Source organism: Pteronotus mesoamericanus, unplaced genomic scaffold (assembly GCF_021234165.1).
Source record: "Pteronotus mesoamericanus isolate MK-2021 breed Mesoamerican mustached bat unplaced genomic scaffold, CSHL_Meso_final contig_50, whole genome shotgun sequence".
Classification (NCBI taxonomy): domain Eukaryota; kingdom Metazoa; phylum Chordata; class Mammalia; order Chiroptera; family Mormoopidae; genus Pteronotus; species Pteronotus mesoamericanus.
Window position 1 is genome coordinate 16830093 of NW_026555186.1, and position 23724 is coordinate 16853816.

General features: G+C 36.4%; 1 protein-coding gene across 5 annotated transcripts in view; it reads right to left on the reverse strand.

The window, feature by feature from the left end:
* The window catches only part of PDE4D (phosphodiesterase 4D), a 670126-nt gene that overhangs the window by 165617 nt on the left and 480785 nt on the right, over nt 1–23724 (reverse strand). For all 5 annotated transcript variants that reach the window (XM_054578374.1, XM_054578375.1, XM_054578377.1 and 2 more), the window contains 3 exons: nt 13716–13752; nt 5709–5782; nt 1143–1192 (listed from right to left, as the gene is read on the reverse strand). In XM_054578374.1, the coding sequence (XP_054434349.1) occupies nt 1143–1192; nt 5709–5782; nt 13716–13752 (161 nt within the window). The remainder of the gene's footprint in view (nt 1–1142; nt 1193–5708; nt 5783–13715; nt 13753–23724) is intronic.

The window sequence follows — 23724 nt, forward strand, 5'->3', positions numbered from 1 at the left end:
CACAGTCAAGAAGAACACTGATGAACCAGGCAGAAGCTAGGAAATGACGGCTGAAAATCATCACCAATAAAGTCTTGAAAGATAAACATGAAAAAGAGAATCAAGAACTTCATAGTCACTGAACACAAGTCTCCTTTGAAAAGACATTCAGGAAAAAACAACTTTAACCGCTGCTCCAGAATCGACTCTGACGTAATAGTCACTAACAGGGCGGGTTGGAAGCGCAGCCCAACGCTCGCTATAACTTAACAAGCTCCCCCTTGGCATCCTAGGAGTTGGAGTCCAAGGCAGATGCTCGAATCAAATTAAGTACTGGTCTATTTTGGATAATATGTTAATTTTCCTCTGGTAACAGCTTCAGAAAACATGGGTTTTCTTTTTCCAGGCAATTATTTTAATGAGTCAATTGAGGTTTCAAGAAATGATTAAATGAATTCAATTTGATTTCAGGTTCAGTAAAGTGAGACCATTTGTTCTGTTTTTGGTTCAGTTGACGTTAAGTGCCATGTCTAAAATAAACTAATAGGAATTGGGATAATTTTATTTTCTTGCCCTTTACGTTCCTCACCATTTCTTCCACTTTTCTTCCCCAACATCTGTTCATTTGATCCCACTGAACTCTCCTGTATTGTATAATTACTTCCTCTCTTTCCTTCCAGGCAGAATTTATTCTCAACTCTCTGGGTCCAAATCAAGATTATTGGAAGGGTATTCCTTCCTACACACAACTGGGATAATGATTACCCAAGAAGGTGCCTTTTACTTACACGTTCACTTTCATTAAACCAAGCTGCCATATATTAACATCATGCTGATAACATAAACCTAGAAGCAACATGGTCAACATTTTGAAGGTAATGCTATCTCTTGAAATACAAATGACCAGAGCAATGCAAAACTTAGGACAAACACACATTTAAACAGTTAAGAAAATAATGTGTTAGTAAAGATTTTCCAAGCAATAGTTTAAATGGACAACTTGTGAGACCAATGAAAGAGAAATGATAATATAGAGAAGAAAGGATTACTTTCTTTAAAATTTTAAAACTGCAGTATAAAATTGGTGTTAGTATTATGCTGAATCTTGAAAGATATGGTTTCTCTCTACACATGAGAATAATAAACTCCCAGATCTTTCTTACCTGTTATGGTGGCTTTGTTGATGGATGGCTGATTGCACATGGGTGATCTTCTGACAAAGAGAGAAAAACACAAAGCCATAAATAGGGGATGCTTATTGATTTTAGGACTCTCTGAATCATTTCAGATATGCCATTTTAATTCAAAAGATTATTTTTTAAGTTAGGACATGCAAATAAAGGTTTCTTTTCAGACTAGCCATTCAAGTCATTCAAGGGGTAGCCTAGGCACCTCTTACACAACAGCTCAGGTCACACATGTCAAAATAGAAAACTGTTAAATCTCACAGCTACAGACTTTGGGGCAAATAAAGCTGATATAACTATCACAGGGACATGACAGAAGAGGAAGCTCTTATTGACTGACTATATTCAATTAAGTCAGGGCTTACAGAATGAACACAGGCTTTCTGAATTTGAAAAAATAGTCAATCTACAATTAGTTTCCCTTGTATAGGGTTAAAAAGCTTTTATTTTTGGCATAAATTTTTATGATTGCCTATACATTACCAGTGGTAAATGACTCCTTTTAAACTATAATTAGTGAAGCTATTTACATTTTTTTCTTTCTATTTTCTCATATTGAGAAACATCTCTGATAATTGTTAGAGAGCAATATTAATGACTTATGTGAATAGATGCTATTGAAACTTAAATAGATTCTGTCTTGTATTCCCTAAGTTTTCCCAAGTCCCACAAGATAACCCCTTGATGTAAAATACCATGCTATATGATTAACTTGTATCCCCTACAGAGCCCAATACCATGTACCCAGTACTCAATCAGGGCTCAATAAGTTATGTGGAAAAGATTATCGTTTATGAAGTATCCATTAAAACTTTTTGAAATATAACTTCATAAAGTTGTTACATAAAATTAGAAGCTTTAAAATATAGTGATCTTTAAAATAAAAAAATAGATACAGCCCTGACTGGTGTGGCTCAGTTTGTTGGGTGTCATCCTGAAAAAAACAAAAGGTAGCCAGTTTGATGCCCAGTCAGGGTACGGGCCTGGGTTATGGGTTCAGTCCCTGTTGGGGCACACATGAGAGGCAGCCAATTGATGCTCCTCTCTCACACTGATGTTTCTTTCCCTCTCTTTCTCCCTCCCTTCCCCTCTCTCTAAACATACATATATACATACATATACATATATACATACAATATAAAAAATAGATAGATACAAGAATAGATAGATACAAGAAAAAATAGATACAAGTCTGAAAAAATGCTTTATTTTAAATTTCTGTTAGTAGCCAAGGCTTAGTAAGCACTTAATGTGTGCCAGACACTATATTAAATGAGCACTTTGAATGAATTACCTCATTGTGAGGTCAACAAACGTTAAGGCAAATAGCCTCATTGTTCCCACTTCGCCAAGAAGGAAAACAAAGCTTTGGGAAGTTGAATGACTTGCTCAAAGGAAGAGCCCAGACTTGAACTAAAGTAATGTGATTCCGGAGGCTGTGCGCTGCCCTGTGGCCTTGTTTTTAGGATGCTTCTGTGGAAGCTGGATGAACAGCACTCATCAGTGCAGATGTTCAAATCTGCCTTCCTGTGATAACAAGCTTCTCAGAAGGGCTGGGAGATAGCACGGGAATAGCAGTCTCGTACTTTCAGGATGCTCCCTGCCTTGGTCCTGCACAGTGTCTGGCTCTGCTCTGACGTTTACTGATGTCAGTTTGGGACTGAAATTTGGTGTTTCATTGAAGAGGCACCAACATTTACTTCTGAATTATTTTAGTTTTTATTATAAAATAAAAGGAGGTAATTTAAAACTTGATTAATGCTTAATAAAACAAAAAATAAAGTTTTAAACTGCTACTCTGAAGTAGTTCTGGTCTATATACTGTTATCTTCTCACTGAAAGATTTATTATTCAAATAAATTATATATTGGTTACTCCTTTTTAGTTCTTGTTCTGTGCAAATTTAGAAAGCATTGGTTTTCACTGGGAAAGGTATCAAATGAATATTTTGAAACTTTTCCATGGTTTTGGAAAACTAAATCATTGACTCGTTACTTGTTATCTTCTCTTAATATCAATCCTATAAATGACACTTGAGAACTTGATATTTTGACAAGTAACAGCAAGCAGAAAATGTTAATTGTTTGATCCATGGTTACAGGGATAAATCAATGAAAAAGGAGTGGGAACTCACTTCTGGAACAAAAACTCTCAAGGGCAAGAAAGAGCACGGTGATAGGAACCAGCCATGGGTTCATAAAAGCCAACAGTGCGCACTTGAGCATCCACAGGGGACAGGGTTTCATTCTTTCTAGATGCCTTTCTCGTAGCGAACAGAAAGGTGGACTGTGCAAGGTAGCACATGCCTTCCCCGGAATTCCAGGGTGAGCTTGGAGGTATTTCATTGGCTCTGTGAGTGCCCATTAGGGCAATTCTGATTTGCTTAGGGTCATCATGGGAGGAACTGCAGTTATATTCAGTTTGCTATTACTGAATGGAACAGAGCTTAGCGGCATGTAGTGAACTCTACTACTCTGATGCCTGAGGAGGCTAATTTGGTTTGAATCAGTAAAGAAAATACAAATCTGCATTGACCAAAAGGGAGACCACAAAGACCTTTACTTTGAATCTATCAGATAATATTGTTTGGTTAGCTGTCATCCTGAACTTTATATTGTAAGTCAAGATCAGGCATAAATAATGATTTTCTATCTTCCTCTACCTGCTCTTGTCCACTGTAACCTGTTTTGTCACTGTAAATCAGTTGAAAACTCCTGTCTTGCATAGAATGGAACTCAGGTCTTTCACAGAATGGAACAGAAGGCCGGTCTGCTGCCCTCATACCTGTCTGATCAACTGTTAGGCTCCCATAGATTTAGATGTTAGGTTCCCAAGTGACCATGTCTGAAGGAAGCACAAAAGGAGTTATAAAAGTTTCTTGCTTGCCATTTAAAGCAATACCTCTATTTCCTGGATAAAATTTAAAACTAAAAAAGGTTGGGAGTGATACCAGTAATTCCATTCCTCCTGCAGGGCTCAGACTTTCCAAAGAGGAGGTGATTGAGCTACCAAATGCCCAAAGCCCAAGGGTCCCTTGGAGTCAGCATGATGGTGTGTGGCCACGGGGCACTGGGGTCACGTGCTAATGAGCAAACACCAGGAGCACAGCTTCTGGTCCCGTGTACTCATCACTGCGTCAGCCTTCCAGGCAACAGGTCCTGACAGAGTGATTTCTCTGTGTTGAGCATTATTCCAGGCACAGGGAATACAAACGTGAACCAGAAAAAACCAAGACCTCCTAACTGGGGACCTGCATTCTTAAGAACACCCAGTGTAGACAAGCAAATAGGTAACTTGAGCATAGAGACATAGGTGCTAAAATAGGGGTTAGGGACAGGACAGGGCCAGACAGAGGTGGAAAGGCAAACAACCCCGTTCGGGACCTGTGCGAGTGTGTGTATGATGCTCCCAAAGAAACAGTAATTGAGCTGTGAATGACTGTTAGCTCAGTGGATCAGGAGGGGGAGAAGAAAGTAAGAAAAAAAATGTTCAGGCTGAGGGAACAGGACTGCGAAAGTTCATTACCTAGAAAACATGACAAGCAATGGAAGTTTCTGGGTTCCGTGCAATTATTTGGAGTGACGCATTTATACCGATTTCTAAGGAAACTTTTTATACCACAGGGAGCAGGTGCACAATAGCCACAGGTTTTCTATAAATCATGGCCAATATGGGTTTGGGAGGTCAATTATACTATTATGAGATGAAAAGTTTAGTTTTGTTCTTTAAGAAGTAGTAAGTACTGTGAAGTTTTATATACTTAGATAAGTTATAATTCCAAATAAATTTCTACTCATTATAAAATGCCCTAATATTGATTTAAAGAAATGGTTCTTTCTTCTGAAGATTGATTGGAGTTGATATTTTAATAATAATACTTCATTATTAATAATAGATTGTCAAAATAATGAGCATTTGAATAGCTAATCAGTTTTCCAATTAATCTTAGAAAATTAATTTTCTCTTTTTAGATATTTCACAGTTATTAGAGCTCCCCAAACATAATCATTTCCTATCTCAGCTTTCCTTCTTTCAAATGCTTCCTCTGTTATTACATAAATTACAGTTTTATTAATTGCTCCATGATGCTGCTGGTCTGAGGGTTGGTAACAGCAGAAAAATCGAAGACATTTGCTATGGCGTGGTGCTTCCCTAGCTATCACTGACTCAGAATTAAGAGGATGACTTTGGATTGACATTAGGCTTGATGACATTATTTGTCCATGGTCAATTTATGAAGTAAGCCAAAACTATAAAGTTACCCTGAGTGTAAATAACTGGGCAGAGGAGTGATTATGCCAGGTGATTTCTGACAGATGGAATCACCATATTTATTTGTCATACTGCTTCAGGTCTCATATTAGAACCATCACTACAAAGTATTTATAGAAAATTAACAGGACATCATATGACTTAGTGTAAATGGTCAGACATCAAGGCAAGGACTCAGAGAAATCTAATATATTGCCTTGAGTTCAATCAAATTGAGAAAACACTGTATAAAAATGCAGCATGGAGGAGGGGAAACAAAGGATAACTTACTTGCTAGGTGCTCGATCTTGCAAATTAGTTAATGCAGCAAAGTTGTTTCGTACAGTTCGCAGGCTGGCCAAGACCTAGGACAAAAAAAGATTTTAAACTTTTTAAAGTAGGGTCATCTTGAATGCAATTTAACATGGTTTGGTGATTTTAAAAAATGATTTGTTAAATGAAAACTTGATATTGCTTGCAACTAAGTTTCATATACCACTGAAGAATCTCCCAGTATTTAATGAAGTTTACATGCGTCTGTTTGAAATTTGGAGAGATCAGACTGCAAGAATTTTCCAGACATTTCCCCTCATGGTTGGTGAATTTGGTGACACTAGCAGCAGTTTCTACAGCATTCCTAGATTACTCAGCCACCAAAACAATATCCCAAGCAATATACATATAGCACTGTCCAATTTTTAGGTAAATTTGAAACAGTGTAATACAAAATATTACTCGACTCTCACTTTAGAAGTAAAATTTAAAACAAATTACCATCAAATTCTCTTCAAAAATTCACCAAGAATGTCATAATTTCAAAGTCAACAAGTAAATTTTAAATTGTTTTCTCACCTCAGCTACATGGTTAGTGTAGCTAGTGAATGGAAATTATTTTCTCTGTTAAGGTTATTAATAATGATTATAAGGTTCCCGGGGAGCCATTTTTCACATCAAATCGGACCACCCTGTATGTGCACAGTGTCTGGCCCACCGAAAATACTCAACAACAATGCTCAACAACAATAAATGGCACACCATATCCACATACACGAGGCAGGACCAACAGGCCCCACTATCTCTGACCGTCCTTCCTTCCTCTAATTCAGTGAAACCAGAAAGTGACAAAAGAATTGGAAATGAGACTAGAAGAGACACTTTACCCTCCTGACATTCTCCCTAGGGCGAAACCGATATTAGGTGAGATTACAGGTAATCTGGGTGACGACTCGAACGGTAAAGGATCTAAAACACAGATTTCAAATGTCCCATTGGGTACTATATAACAACTTAAGACTGCCTGGCCTGTGATGTTTGCAGCGCGTGAACTTAGACAAGTTACATAATTTCTCTGTAAACTGGTGTCCTCATCTATAAACTGGGATAGTAATATCTACCTCAAAGGGCTGCTGTGAAGATGATATGCAATGACAAGTGAGGTGCCAAGAACATGCCTGGCAAATAGAAAGCACTCATTGTGGCGACATTCCATTTGATTAACGATTTGATATGTGCCTAGGCAATTTACACATGCCAATCATTGATAATAGAAGGGCGCCAAATTTATAATTGCTGCCAGGTTTCCAGAACTGTGTTCAGATTTTTTTCATCTGGCACTGACTTAAACAAAAGTCAGTCTTAATATTTGCTAAGGAATTGTTTTTAAAAATGAGATATTTTTGAAATTGGCATTACTTCTTGTAGGTTACTTTCCCCCGAAGTAGTTAATGGTGTTTCCTAAGGTGCCAACCATGATTAACTCAGTCACTGGAAAAACCTGGCTCATTATCACGTATAAACAACTCGCAGTGCTGAAAGGTCATGCTGCCTATGACGGTGGATTCAAAGAGCCAACTGCTGACCTCAGACCACGATGTCTTTCATTAGGCATGAGATCTTGAATGATGCAGAAATACATCTAATAAATAATCCACTGTCATTAAATCATGCAGGCTTAATTTATGCTTTAAGAATTAAATGTCAAGTACAATAATAAAGCATTTAAAATAAGATTATTGCACTCCTAAATTGATCCTCTTTCGAAACAAAATTTCAAGCTCAGAATTCTTAGGATTTTATTCTAATAAATTATAGTAAGTGCACTACATTTGACAGCTAGGTAAATAGAAATTGTACTGCAGGCAACTCACGTTCTGTGCTCATTTGAAAGAAAACATTAGTTCATAAAAGATATACTACACTTAGTTTTCTGTGAAAAGGTTTATGACTCTTAAAATAAAGATGAAATTACATTGTTACAGTTTAAAATTTAATGTATTTATTTTTGCATAATATATCTTCACGTGATGCAGAGTTAAGCAGAAAAGGGCAAAAAGCAAAATGTCTCCCCTCAATAACAAAGACAAAATTCAAAGTTATTTTTTATTTCTGAGAGGAGGCAGAAAGATGAGATTGGGGAGAAATATACCGGGGCATTTAAATATTGCTACTGTTCTATTTCTTAAACTGTTGATTTTTTGGGAATTGTTCTCTGTATTTTAGATAATCACTAGATATATTCCCTCATATGTATAATACATTTCAAAATAAAAAGTGAGAAAAGAAATCCCCCTTCAGCCCTTCTTCAGCCATCAGCTGCCTGTCCCCTGACTAACTGACTTTTAGGTTGTCTCCTAAATTTTGCCTTTGCAAACGCTGCTGCAGTAAATAACCTTGTAGATATATCATTCCCTATGTGTACAAGTATTTAATTACTGTTTCTGTGGTGGGATAAATAATATTTATAAATTTTATATTAAGGATTGACTCTTCTGCACTATGACATGTAAGATACTGGCGGAAGTGTAAATAAAAGCTCAGACAATCCTTATAAGGGGGCATTGCCCTAGGCCCAGTTGATTGACCTGAGATGTTTCCATTGCAAACACACCGTGTTAGTCTTTTATGCTCTCGTTTGCATTGCGAGACTGAAGAGTGAGGCCTATGCTATTGCAGGCTGTGGGGGAAAGCTGGAAGCAGTTTTACTCAAGCCCCTGGGTTAAAGCCCAGTTAGTCTTCGGCAGGTCTCATTCTCCTTGAACTGTTGTCAGAGCTTTCATGCTTCTGCAATTTTCTTCACTCTTTAATGCTTGCTAACAAAAAATGTCCCTAAAGTTTCCTCTCACACAGCTGAATGGCTAAAAAAATTAAGGTCATTTCTTTCTCTTCCGTCCCTCTAACCAAGTGTATTCAGTCAAGGTAAAAAATATATGGGGGATGATAAGAAATATATACACTTTGGGGAAGAAATTATAATAGTGTTATGAAAAACTTACAAAAAGATGGCTCATATACTACCCCATTAAATGGTTTAAATGTTATTTATGCACACTAATCTCAGGTTTTCTTGGGTACTTCTGAACATTTACTAACCAATAAGATTTACTGAAAACAGCAGGAAAATGTGGTCTTCATTGAACAGCTAAACAATGGAACATAATAGCCTAAAAGAAATATATGCTTGTATAGTAATAATTTCTTGAAAATATTTAAAGAGATTTCTATCTTTACAAAAAAAACCAATGCAGCAATAATGTTGTTTTAAAAAATCCCTGCCTAAAAAAAATAACGAAGAAATGATTTTGAGGATTGTGTTTTTCATGCCAATACTTTTTAAACCACTAGATGGCACTAAAACACACACCATGTGTTTCCATGGCCTTGGGGGAATTGGGAGGGAGAAAAGAATTCCTTGCCTTTGTTTTACCTCCAGAAAAAACTGGAGTCAAATTACGGTTATTTACAAGACAGAAAGGTCACTTTGATAGAAAATAAAACCTTTTCCCAAATTACGTTTTGGTTAAACCACATGAAATGAAATGCTGTTTTTGTCTGTCAACAAGTATTGATTTCTAGATTCCTAGAAGATGGCTAGCTGTGATTTTTTTTTTTTAAATGAAGGTTAAAGAAAAACTAACAAATAGGAACACCTGAAATGTGAAGATTATCTTTTTTATTGCCTGGCTGAGGGGCTGTGATGAGGCCACACAATGGCTGCTGCTTGGTGAAACGGGGAAGGGACATTATGGGACATTAAAAAAATGACAATATTCTGTGACCAATGTCCTATCTATAGTGTTGACAACTACTACGTTTTCAATAAAATTATCTCAGTCGCTGTATTTTGGTTATAGAAAAGGTAAAATACATCTTGTTCCTACCCTGGATTTTCAAATCAGGCATATCTGCTTTGCCTCAATGACGTGAGGGCCTATCCAGGGATCCAAGAGCACACTTGGGTATTTTCTGTCTTTTCCTTGATCAAAGATACTACTTCTTCTAACACTCCATACTCCCACATGACCGTTCTCGTTGACTTAGAATTTTACGAGGTAGCCATAACAAATAATGGCCCTGGTGGGTCCTGAGGCAGCTGGCTGTAAAGCCGTGGTTCCCACCCTTCATCTGTGTTGCATCTCCTTGGTGTTCCTTGATCCCCTGGAAGAACTCTGGCGAAACTGTTAACCGCATTCTTGGGAGGAAAAGGCCAGTAGCCAAGTGGCGCGACATGGCATGGCATGGGAATTCCTACCAACACCTAGCCTTCAAGCCGAAGGAAATTCCCACACCAAAAGATTTTGGCATAAACATAGGAGAATATTTCAAAATGGAAATAAATCAAGTGTTTAAAGTTGTCACTTTTTCTGAACATCAAGAGGATTCTGAACTTATGGAAGAAAACATAAGAAATTGAGAGTGGAAGAGAGCCTAGGTTAAACATACCAGCAAGAATTTCTAACACTGATAGGGTTGTGGACATGGGAAGAGAATATGGAGGCCTACTGTACAATCTTTACTGAAGATTATGTTCATCTAAGATGATTTAGGTTTTCAGCCCTGTTCATGAAAGTGGAATATCCTTGCATGATGTCCTAAATTCTCTTTTAATTTAGGAGTTTATTTTCTTGTGTCACAGGAACCATGACTGGAGGAAAAAATGGAGGGCCTTTTCATGACCTGAAGAGGCACTCAGAAATAATAGAAATGAGTTCTCAAGAAGAGGCAGAGGATGAAATGGGTTTGGGAGAAGACCTGTGTTCACTTCAGACAGTGGGGGGCTCATTTTTAAGAATTTTGGTAAAGAAAATATGCACTGGAAAAATAATCCTAAAGGGATAGGAAGTAAAATACCAATACTAGTTGTTGTGTTGTTTGGAATTATGGGAAATTTTCTTTTATTCTTTTTGTTTATATTTCTTTTCTAAACTTTTTATGCAAAAAAAAAAAAAAAATATTTTGAAGGCAGTGTGACTTTTCCGCCAGAAGAACTTACTGTGAAATTCTAACCCCAGAGCATGCAGGGAAAAGGGGAGAATTTTTTTGGCCTATTCGAACATGTCCCTAAGTGACTTGTCTTCTGTCCATTGGCAAAAGCAACTACAGTATATTAGGCTAAATAGTGATGGTGTCACCTCAAGTGACAAACACCTTATAGTTTAAGCATTATAATATTTAGCATTCAAAGATGACTATTCATCTTGTATTGAAAATTTGAGGAGTTATTGGTTAGGTCAAAAAAATAAGGTAGTTGTGCCCAACAGGGCAAAAGAGAAGGCAGCTGGTTAACTGGGCCTTCTTTCTTATCTGGTTTCCCATGTTCTATCGGCGGTGAAATTATGCAGGGTTTAACATGTGTGTGTTTTTTTTTTTTTAATTATTCTATTAAGGCTTTCTAGACCACATAGCTTAGAAAAATGCAATTTGTGAAAACTGTGATGAAGCTACTTCAAAAGAATCTGCAGCCTCTGGAGCAATGACCACCTTCTTCAAAGTGTTATGAGTCAGTAAGCTAATCATAAGCAAACTCTTCTGAACACACTCTGGGATTATTTTCAGGCATCAGACAAGCCTACATATTACACAGAGTTGGCTTATATTTTAAATTCTAATTTCTGAGGGTATTAAGCATATATATTAACAGTTTACGAACACAGACTGAATGATCTTTTACACATATACAAGTGTATATATTCCTCAGTTTACTGAACTTCTATTAGGTTTTTAGAGATTATAGGTACACTATAGAAAATGTCTGATTGTGTAAAAGAGTAGATTTCTTTAGAATTTAAGAGCATTGATGATAAGAACTGAGTCAAATTCATTAATCTACTTATTAGAAATTAATAAATACTACTTGAAGAAGGTATTATATACAGAATAGTTTTTTCATTTTTTACTATAAATTTAAATATGTTTTTCTTATGACAATACCTGGAGATTTTAGTTAGAAGCAAGAATCGCTATCTGGATAAACTCAGGTTGGAATGATTACTTCTACATTTGGTGATGGTTATTTATATTACTTTGCCTGATTTTATCTTTTCACTCAGGTCTCAGCTCTAGGAAATAAAAATTATGGGTTCTCACTAGCCAGCAATTAAAAATCCTTAGCTTTAAATGATTTTGTTGTCAAAAAATAAGATTATACCATGTTAGTATAATTGTTTTTGAATACAGAAATATAGTTACTAGAAATAATTTATGATCTCTAGCAAAACCTTAAGCAGTCAAGACATGAACCTTCTGAAAGGCATAGTGGTTTTATTCTTCTTTTAATTGCTTTCATTAATAAAAAATCACTATTATACAGTTGTGTTATTTATGGATTTATTAAATGTTTTATCTAAATTATAGCAATTTAAAAATTTCAGGAAACTTGAAAAAGTGGAAGAACCATACATAATTCTACTATCCAAACATTGCCATTATGCATTTTAAAAAAACAATACCTATTATGACATTTTAGAAATGAAAGCGCCCTTACCAATAACACTAGAAATTGTGCTGAGTATTTTACAAGCCTGGTGTTATTTCAATCTCTTAACAGTCTTATGAGGTGAGTACTCTGGGAACTGTCATTTAGGAGGAAACCAGGTTTGGGAAAATTCAGTGACTAGGCCAAGCCCATTCATTTAGCGAGAGGAGGAGATGGGGTTGAACTATGGTCTGCCTGTATACAGCCTAGCCCTCCAATTTTACCAATTGGAAAAAGAAGTCTTAGAGAAGTTAAATTAGTTGCCCAATGCACTAGAACTAGTTAGACATGATTACTTTTTTAAAATAACCTCTCTGCATCACTCATATTCCAATATTTAACATTTCTTATAAACAGCCAATGTTGGCTTTAAACGTGTTTCATACCTCAAATCAGTTTTATCCCATTCTGTCCTAAGTCTGTCTACACCAGAAGCTCTCAACTTTCCTGGAAAAATACTGGGGACTTTGCTGGGGCGGGGGGGAGAGGGGTATAAGGGGACTAAATGGTAATGAAAAAAATATATAATAAAGATTATATAAAATAAAAAAATAAAAAATAGAACCACAGGCATGGAAATATGGAGCAGACTGAAAGTGACCAGAGGGGAAGGTGGAGGGAGACAATGGTGGAAAGAAGGGGAAGGGACTAGACAAAGAACATGTATGAATGACCCATGGGCATGGACAACAGAGTGGGAACTGACTGTGGGAGCGGGGGCGGGGTAGGCAGAGGGAGGCAAAGGGGGAAAAATTGAGACAACTGTAATAGAATAACAATAAAAATGATTTTAAATAAATTTAAAAAGGGAAAAAAAAGTGCTTGGATCTGATCCCCAGACTTTTGAATTCAATTGATTGGGGTGCACCCTAGAATAAAAGCTTTCTAGGTGATTCTAATGCATAGCTAGGGTTGAGGAGCACTGGTATAAATAAAAAATATCTGGTAATATATTTTATATATATTTCAAAATGCTTTAGATTATTTTATCAGCTTCTAGCATTTATGTCCTGTGGCTAAAGTATTTTCATGATGTGTATACCAAAAAGGAACAAATAAACCCAAATACATCATTCAGTTAAATCTTTGTACAAATGACATGTAAAAAGAAAAAGGAGTATACTTACCTGGCAGGGGAGATACCATGATCACAAAAAGAAGGAGTTAAATAAAGCAACAGGTTGAATTGGAATATTCAATGTCAAGCACTAATCGTGTACCTAATTATACTAAAGGTAATTTAATCCGCTATATCGCCATCTGCTCCTAGTGCTGTATCAGTAAAGAAAGTATGGTCCCACTTAAATATGTCACTTAGGTAATTTGTAATTTGAAGCAAAAAAAATTCTTCAGGTCTATGAGTTTATAGGAAACAAACCAATATGGTCAAAGTCACATTCTCTAGAATAGTCTTTGAATTATATGAATGAAGCACAGAATTTGTATTTGTAGTTGTTTTTGATTGAAAATTAATTTAAGAACCAGAACAAATCTCCCAAATTAAATTGTCAAATGAGAAACCTGCCCATTCCCCAAACTGTGCTTACCTGAGCAAATGGAGTCACAATCAAGTCATCTCCGTGTCTGAAAAATAAACCAAATCTGGTGTTAGAAGTTACTGATAACTCTATGACCACTTTTGATTAATATTAAATGGTAAGTTCCACTTTTATAAATTCCCATAGAGAATTACAGTAATTCCATCCTTATTTTTCAGCCCATGTTCTTCCTAGCCACAGGGGTGAAAATGTCTTCTGGGATGTTAACCATTGTCCAGTTTCCTGGGTAAAAAGAGGGACTTCTTGATCATCAGCCAAGGTCACTGTTGCTTACTAAGCACACAGGATATGCAATAATAGAAATGGAGTTCCCGCAGTGGGGCCTGAATTTTACCCTTAGCCTCTTACTGTAGTTATCAGGAAAGGGTGCTGTGGAAGGAGCAAGCAACTGCAGTGGTTTCGGTGAGAGGCCCTTGGACCATCTAGCATTTGAAGGTGATGGGCACTGAGTGTTCTGCATCATCCTGTGTGAGTCTTGGACAGGCTAGGAACTGTAGACGACATGGGACTGCATCATATACTAATAAAAACCCAGTACAACTTTTCAACTGACTCACGTCCCAGCCGCTGTAATTACGGGAGAATGTCATCCCGTGTGTGCTGTTGCTGCAGCAACCTCAGCCACACCATGCCCAGGGATGCAGGAGCAAGGTGTCAACAGGACGGGTCTCAGAGGGACAGGGAAATGCAAGGAAAGTTGTGCAACATTTCACTCGGAGGAAAGTGTGAAACCGAGGCCCAGAGTTCTGTGCTATTTCTTAGCATGAATAATTTGTGAGAAGGATTTCCAAAATCTGCGCGGGGTATTTCTTGACCTAGTGAGCTGAAGCTCTTTTATCAAAAGTGAAGGCGATTATTCTACACAGAAAGCTGGACATGACCCCCACTGAGAACACTGCAACTGAACCATTCAGCCCCTCACTACAATTCTGCAAAGGACCTAAAACAGCACTCAGGATAAGCTTCAGCATATGGATGATGTTAGTAAACAGTTCATTACCAATAATTAGACCAGTTGTTATGATCGTCATCAAATTACACAGAGATCTTGAAATTCAAAGTGTGGGAAAATACAAAGCAGAAAAATGTTGGAATGCATTTAAAGGAAACCTCTGTTATTCTGCACCCTCTAAGTTTCAGAATTACATTTTTCTGAGGGGCACCTGTTCTTTGCAGAGATTATTCAGATAGCTAAAATTAAAGTAATATGAAATCTAGATATTTTCCCAAGGCAAAGCGTTTTTCCATTTTATTCTTTATAATTGCCTGACTGCAAAGTTTACTTTCTAAAAACTAAGTCATCTTGATCAAGGCACATCATACCTGGAAATTAATCCCTGGAAATAAGTCTTCTAATTTTTTTACATGAATCACATTGGACCTGAATCACTCTAAGTCCAAAAGGGTGTGAATGTTTATTAAAACACTTAATTCTTTCTTTGGTTGTATTTCATTCCCAAGAACTAATAAGACATATTTAGAATACATAATATTTAAAATAATTAATGAGTCTTGCTTTCTTTCCCTGTCAAAGCATAAAGAGAGACAGTTATAATTTTATAGGTATCTCATTCTTTTAAATTACCCAGAATTTGTTCTTCCCAAATATCTCAAGTGTCTCATTTTGGTAACAGTAAAATTATTTCCAGCATTTCAGTGATTTCAGTGGTAAATGTTCTCAATAAATGGTAGGCTACATACTATATCTTTTTCTTTTCAAAATTATGTAATGCTTACATTATCTTTGAATATATACCGAATATATAATTTTAAAATCTTGGTCTCAGTCTGTACTTCAATATCAAGATGTCTTATTCAGCCCATCAGGAGTATAAAATGCATTATATATATAAACATATATATATACACATATATATAAAATTTTGTGCATGGAAGAAAAGAAATATAATATAAATGCATTTTAATTTTATCCTATAATTTGCTTATAATAATAAAAAATCAGATCTAGTAGTTAAAATTCACAGAAAATCATTCTGTCATTATGTACATTTGGCTTAAAGTATGTATGAGTTTTAATGAATTGAATGAAAAGGAGTGAATTGTACACACACCAAAAAAACCTATGATAGAAAATGATTCTGAAATGCCACACTTAAACAATTTCCCCAACAAGAAATATTTTAAAAAAGGAAATTTAGTTAATTGAAGTATCAAAAGGGACTATGATATCACTCAATAAGAATATTGTTGCTTCCTAAAATGGGAAGAGACTGTTAGGAACTCCTGTGAATGGGTGAGAAGCTAGATGCAAACTGATGCAGTGATCTCTGCCTGGAGACCTGAAATTGTCCCTCCTGGTGACATGACTTCTCTTGAGAGAATTACCGTATTTTGCTCTATGTAATGGGCACTTTTTCCCCCAAATTTTTGAGGGAAAAACAAGGATGTGCATTATACATGGGTTGTACCTGAAATATCTTGTATCTGTTTTTGTGTTTTTTAACTATTTGTTACATAATATTTCTTGTACCATAATATGTTCAAAAATAAATGTTAACATTCCTTTATAATACAAAGAACAAGTATCTAAATAAAAACAAACAAATAAACAAATAATTGAATTAAAAAATTGAAATGAAAGATTTCCTTCCTGAAAGTCTGGGCCCAAAATGTGGGTGCCCACTATACACAGCAATGCATTTGTACATGGCAAAATACTGCGCCATATTGTCTTTCATTCAAATGCAAACAAACATACATAACAACCACAGACCTTAACAAAAAATCAACTGGGATATGCTTTAGGGGGAAAAAAAATCACCTTTTTTTTTTTTAAAGATCTGGAGTATTTATCAGGGACAGCCAGGGAAAGAGTGAAGGTGGCAGCGGGGGAGGGGAGAGTAGGGTCCTTAAATATAGGTTGTTTTTGACATTCTGTGTGTGTGTGTGTGTGTGTGAGGGGGGGAGAGAGGGGGGGAGAGGGAGGGAGAGAGAGAATGTGATGAGATTGGTACTTTGGTAACAGTCACAGCAGAGTCAGTGCCATGCTGTCTCTAGTCTCATGGTGTGGAAGGAGGTGCTTCGTCACCTGCTCTGGTTACCATGGGCTGAACCAGAGTCGCCTCCCCCAGTCCTGGGTTTTGACGGGGGCTGGTTCTTCCCTACACTCGGCAAGAAGAGCTCGAATTACCCAAACATTGTTTTTTGTCAAATATCTTGATTGTCTCATTTTGGTAACAATAATATTATTTCTAGTGTTTCAGTGGCACATATTCTCAGTAAAGGACAGGTTATATGCTATATCCTTTTCTTGCTGAGTTCTTCTTGCTGAGTGCGTCTGAGCCAGCACTGCTGGAGGTAGGGGAACAGAAGGCTGAAAGTGCATTATTGAATTTTCTGTGTTTCCAAAGTGGAATGACACTAGGGTCAAGAAAAATCCCTCTGCCTTTGGCCATTCTTCCTCTACTTGTATATCACTTACTACTTCATTTTTCTACACTCATTCTTTCCGTAATAGAAAGCCAGAAACATGAAAGATGGTGCATGATTAACCAAAGAACATTTATGCATAACCCAGGGACACAGACAAAGGGAGGGAGGGTGAGGCTGGGTGGAGACAGGGAAGGGGAGAACAAGCAAAAAACGGAGAAAACTGTAATTGCATAAACAATAATATTGGGGAAAAAAAAAACTAAAGGAGAATAATTCTAAAAAACCTAACAGAAACCTCACTGGGACCCAGAAACTATTCAAGGACTCAAACGTGGAAAAGCCCCTTGCCATCTTACAAAATAAGCTCAACCAAGAGCAGCACCTGAAACTCTAATCTTGTAAACTAGCTCCAGATTTTGCTGAAACACTCTAGGCAGCCACCTTTCCTTGCTTCATTATTTATTACCAAACCAGAAGGAAAAGGAGATGCAGGTGATTAGAAGAAAGTTTATACTTCATGGAGCAATGAGTCCTAATCCTATGATACTAAGAGCATTAGAGGCCACAAAGTAGCTGCTGCCTCTGCATATCACGCATCACAAATTTTAGCATGACAAGTGGTTTTATGAACCAGCGCTTTGAAGAGGAGCCATGGGCTGAGGCTTACTTTCTCAATCCAATCTTGTGAACGCTTTTTGATCTTCTGTGCTTCATTCTCTCTTGCTATAAAACTATAAAGAAATCCTCCTCTGGAGTTTGTTTGTCAATAGGATTACGGAATTGATAAACATACAGAAACTTGGTATTTTGCTATTTTGAAATCCCGGTGTCTTTCTTTGCTTAGACTTAAAACTATGACGCATTTATCAATGGACACTTGATCCACCTCTGGAAGAATTCTAGGGAAACAAGTACATTCTCATTTTTAATGTGTGCATAAACATATTTCCACGTGCCTAAGCTATTTGACAATACCCCAAAATTAGCCACGGGGGAATCAGATGTACTCACTGCTCTCCACTCCCATGTTCACTGAAGTACAGCCGTGAAACAAACAAATGCACACCACCATGCACTTTATCTTTTAAACATATGTGTATATTTTGAATGTAAAACACAAATTAACTGTAGAAACTTTGAGAAAACAGAAAAACTTACAGAACCACCCAAAGACAACTGGTGGTAACATTTTCCTTCGGGATATATGCGAACACATGCATGTTATACATGATTTGTATGGAATGCATGATTTATTACACAATTAAAATCATGCTGTATATTCCATTTTATATCCTGCTTTTAACATTAAACATTGAATCATGAAATATTTTGCCTGCCTTTATATTTTTAAAAGCAGTTTTAATGATTCTAAAGATTTCAAGTAGCTCTCAATACAAATGTATTAAAATGTAAGTGCTAATTTTACTTTAAAACTTAAAAAATTAAATACTCGTATGAATTGCTTAGATTCACTGTTGTTCATTCATTCTGTCTAATAAAATACCACATGAGAAATTAGGTTCATTGAGTACTAAATGGATGAGGATGTTAAAAATTTTGTTATTACCATTTTTAATTAAAATCATGAAACTATGGTTTTAGACAATAAAAGTATTCTGGAAAATTTGTCTACCTAGTACACTTTGCAAAACCAAATTATATTTTTCCATAGACTTTCATTTTGAAAAGATTAATTTTTCTAAAAAACAATGGTGGCTCTGAGAAATTATAAATGTCACATTTATGAATAAAATGAATGCTTTAAAATTACTTATGAAGGAAGCATTGTGATTTTAATTAACTGCTGGTAGACAATATGTATACTGCTAAAACAAACCAACAAACAACAAATAGAAAACTGTGCTTTGCTGGTTTCAGATTAATCTGAGGACATGGCTCCTCTGGGTTGTTTGGATTTTTGATCTAGACCTGCTTTCATGGTAGGTCAAGAAAAAATTAAGTAACACCTCCATTTATGAACCCCAGGGAATGAAGCTCCTGTATAACAGCCAATCTTAGCCACATCTGAATGAGATTTTCCCCTTTGAAGCTCTTGTCACCTAGAATTAAAGGAATCCGTTTAACACTAAAGCTTAGTTCTCTGGTCAAAAGTCACAACTACTGAAATTTACATTTTGGTAAGAATATCCAGCCACACTTTACGGAGATCCAAAAATAACATAAATTACTATAGAGCAAAATTAAAGCAGTTCTTTATTTTGTAAGGGAATATCTTCCAATTTGAAATGTTTCTATGTTAAACTCAAAGCCATTTGTTTGTATCCATACATACAGGTTTGACACTTTTTTGAGGCTATCCATAGTTATTAGTCATAAAGTTGAAATATTTACCCCATTTGAATATAAAACCTTTGTATTTATATTCCATACTAGCACAAAAAGGAGAAAACAATATATAATACATTCCTCAATTTTAACAGATAAATAAGCTAATACCCCATTCTGCAGAAACAGGTGAATGAGGCCATCCAAGCTCTTAACTTTCTGAGGAAAAGGTTTAGCTTCTGTACTTCTAACCCTTTCTTTGCCCTAATAGAACTGAGTGGTAGCTTATGCTAAAGTCTCTCACACTGGTGCCCAACAAAGGAAGTATCTTCTTGGCTTTAGCACTACAACCCTTGTAATATGTTACCATTATTTTTCAGTTCTTAAAACAGACTTCATAATTATTTTTAAAAATCAGAGTACAAAATCCAACAAGATTATAAGTAATAATGGTAATAACTGCAAACAATTATAGCTATTTGAAAACAATAATGATAACTGACATTTATTGAATGATTATTACCTGCCAGGCACTATGCAAAGCACTTTCCACTCGTTATCTCTTACTAAATTCTTTCTGTAGGTGAGGGAAGGGGGCCCGAGAAGGACAAAATGTCACATGTTCATGAAGTGATGGGGCCAGGATTCAAATTTAGGCAGCATGACTTCAGAGACTCTGTGCTTAAACACTTTGCAATTCTGCATCTAGAATGCATTCATCACTGCCAAAGCGCACCCCAAACAATGCGCAATCTTAATACATTTCATGTGGGTGATATGTATGCTAAACACAACAAACAGTAGTTACATACACCTGCAAAAGAAAAAAACCAAAACATCACCAATGACTTACAAACAAAACAAGCTCTGCCCATTCACTAATTTTCATGCCCTACAACCCTAAAATAAAATAATGAATAAAACGAAATGAAATAATTTTGGTTTCTCACTCAGGTGATAGTCTGGCTGATAGTTAAATGTCATATGTCCATGTATCCATATTCAGAATATAGCAAGACTGTACATGTGTCATATGTAACAAAGACCTTTGAAGATGATATTCATGCACATATACAGGGTCCAGCACAAATAACCCCACTTTTTATTACAAAATCTTTTATTACAAAATCATAATCATGTAATTCTGTAACATAAGAATAACACATGGCACACCATATGATATTTTAGATAAAATGTTCAAATCATTGTACATCTCATGCGATACATTCACATACCCTACCAACCACACCCAAGCAGGCAATACTTCTGCCGGACCCTGTTTATTTATATTTAAATATCTGTATGTAAATTTATCATGTGTGCACAGGCGTATGTGTGTTCCTGTCTTTTCTATTTCAAATGAGGGGCGGAAAGTTACGGTGAGGAAAAACACCTCCACCATCCTTAGCATCATGAGAATTTACTATATTATTTTGCCTATACTCCATGGAAAAACTCTTTCAAGGTCATCTGTTCTACACACATTCTATTGTAAGGTATATTTTGTCTGATGAAAAGCATGATGTGATGTGTCAATGCAGTTTCATCGACTTTAACCAATGTGCCACTATGAGAGGAGGGCAGGATGCATATGAGAAATCTCTGAACCTTACTCATAATTTTGCTATGAACCTATAACTGCTCTAAAAAGTAAAGTCTTAAATTGGAAAACAAAAAAAAAAAATCATATGATGTTAGAAACAGATGTGTCCTTAGAAGTTAGTTAGTCTTCTAAAATTTAAATAATTGGCTCACTTCTTATTAAAATTTTACGAATTAAAGACTGGCCTGAGAGTGACCAAAAAAAAATCCAAAAACAATAAACACTCCTCAATTTTGGCCCTTGTGTGCTCATATCCCATATACCAATGATAAAGCAAATGGAATTGGAGTTAATGCAACATGAGCAAAAACTTCTTTACTCTGAAGTGTAATCTGTTCTTTCCTTGTCATAAAACAAAAATTTAGACTTTGTTAGACAAGGAACGTGATGCCAAAAAATGCCCTCGTGTGTCTCAGTTATATGATGGCACAAAAGACAATTTGTTTTCAAGGGTTTATATAAAAATATTTTCCAATTGCAATCAGTTAAAAACTGTTTCACACATGTGTAGACACACTCACTAAGCATATTTCGTTATTTTGTTTACTAAAAGCCAATACAATAGACTTCCAGGAATGCTGATGTCACAGATTACTGTCACCTGGCTTTGAGTGCTGACTCTCACGAGGAAGAAGGAAGGGGACAAGGGCTCAGAACACAGCCAGCTTTCACCAGTGCCCTCACTCTGTGTCCCGGGAACAGGTTCTTCTTTCACAGTTTGTCTTATGTGACAGGCCCATTCTTAGCATCAGTGGTTCTAACCTTTTGGTTTTCCTCCAGGATGTGTTCCTGGGGAAAGGTTTGTGTGCAAGGAGTACAACAATGTTTTTAAAGATCTTCATATGTTAAAAAGGTTTGGTAAATTTAAAGGAAATGCATGACCAAACAGAGGGGAAGTGAGTGCAGTATATTTTATGCATGCCTACTGTGTACTAGGCACTGGGCTCTGCTGATACTGGTACTTAATTCTGATGGCTCTGCATCACATGGACACTCATGTTCCCGTTCTAAGATAAGGAATGAGGCTCTGAGAACTAAAGTCTCCTTGGCGGTCATGTCCTTGGCAAGTTAGTGGCAGAGTTCAGTGATTTCTGAATGCCAGGCTGAGATCAATGAGAATGCTCACTGGTCTGCGCCAAAGCGGGAATAAACATGGACCATGGAGTGAGGTTTTAAAAAAGCTAAATTCCTTTGGAAAATGCTCTACTATTCTGAGAATATACCCCCTCTTTTTTATTGAAGTGAAAAGCCTTTTTCAAAATAAAATAAAGTGATTGTGTATATTGATGGAAATTTTCTCATTAACACCCTTTCCCTGGCAAACTGAGCAGTGAGTACTCTGGGTCAGCTGCCTGGGTGGTTTTAGGAGGCTCACCGAGTCATGAAATCCTAAGACATGGAACTGTGCAGTGTGGCTGGATTTAAACCCAGGCTTTAAAATGCTGTTCATTTCCCACCATACAGTGCTGCTTTCTGCATGTTCAAATGGATTCAGCTATTCTGAAGCCACAGAAAAATATGGTACATATTCTAGACTCTAAAATAGCACTGTGCAACAGAGATTTCTGCATGATGGAAATATTTTCTGTGTTATCCGCTATCCACCGCTATTCAGGTGGCTACCTGGCACCTGAAATGTGGCTGGTGCAACTGAGGAACTGGTTTTAACTTTTATTTAATGCAAATTCACTTAAATTTAGAAGTCTAATGTGACTAATGGTTATTATGTTGACCAGTGCAGCTCTTGAGAAATCTTTACAAAACTTCAGTTATCTGTCTTCCAAGAAAAGACAATGTCTTATATAACTGGAAAAAAAGCACTTATTCTAAGCCTGGGGGCAAAAGAGCACTGATACATTAATATAACAAACACTCCCAACTGTTTGGCAAAAACCCTAGGTCAGAAGTGTTGCTCAGATGCCCATTGTGAAATTTGATTCTTTAAAGGAAAAAAATATTTTAATTTAATAGCTTTACTTACTTATTACCTTCTCATCTAGAGGCCACTGTACTTCCCAGCAAAGGCCACTTGGAATGGTCTAACAGCAGCCGCTGGCCAAAGCCAGGATGTTCAGGGCCAAGATACCTGGATCCTAATTCGTGGGGGCGGGCGTGCATGCGTGCGTGCATGCGTGCGTGCGTGCGTGTGTGTGTGTGTGTGTGAGACAACATTTTTTAGTAAAATTTTGTCATTTCTAAAACTAAGCGTATGCTTCCCTCCTAAAATTTTGTTATTTCTAAAACTGAGCCTATGTTTCCCTGGTTTCCTTACATGATTGTTTCGAAGATAAATTATTAAAATTTCATGGAAGAATTATACATCAACTAAAAAGACTAGAGAGACATCAGGCAACTTTAAGAACATATTCCTATGTACATATTCCTCAGTATGTACCAAATACTTGTCACAAAAACTAAAAGTATCTATTTCATTTTTCAAAGCATCTATATAGCTAAGCCACAAAGGAGGAAACATGATGAACCTTCTGAATATCCTGAACTTGAACTGATGACTCCTAGGTTTGTTTATGAACCTTCGAAACATACTTTTATTACTTTCAAAGTGCTCCTGTACTTTGTCTGACAGAAAAGCTGTCTGTCTGGAAAACACCAGGTTCCTTGATAAATACAACAGGCCGGGCTACATTTTAAAAAGTGCAAAACAAAACACCAAAATATACTGAATGAAACAACATTGGAAATATTACCCAATTT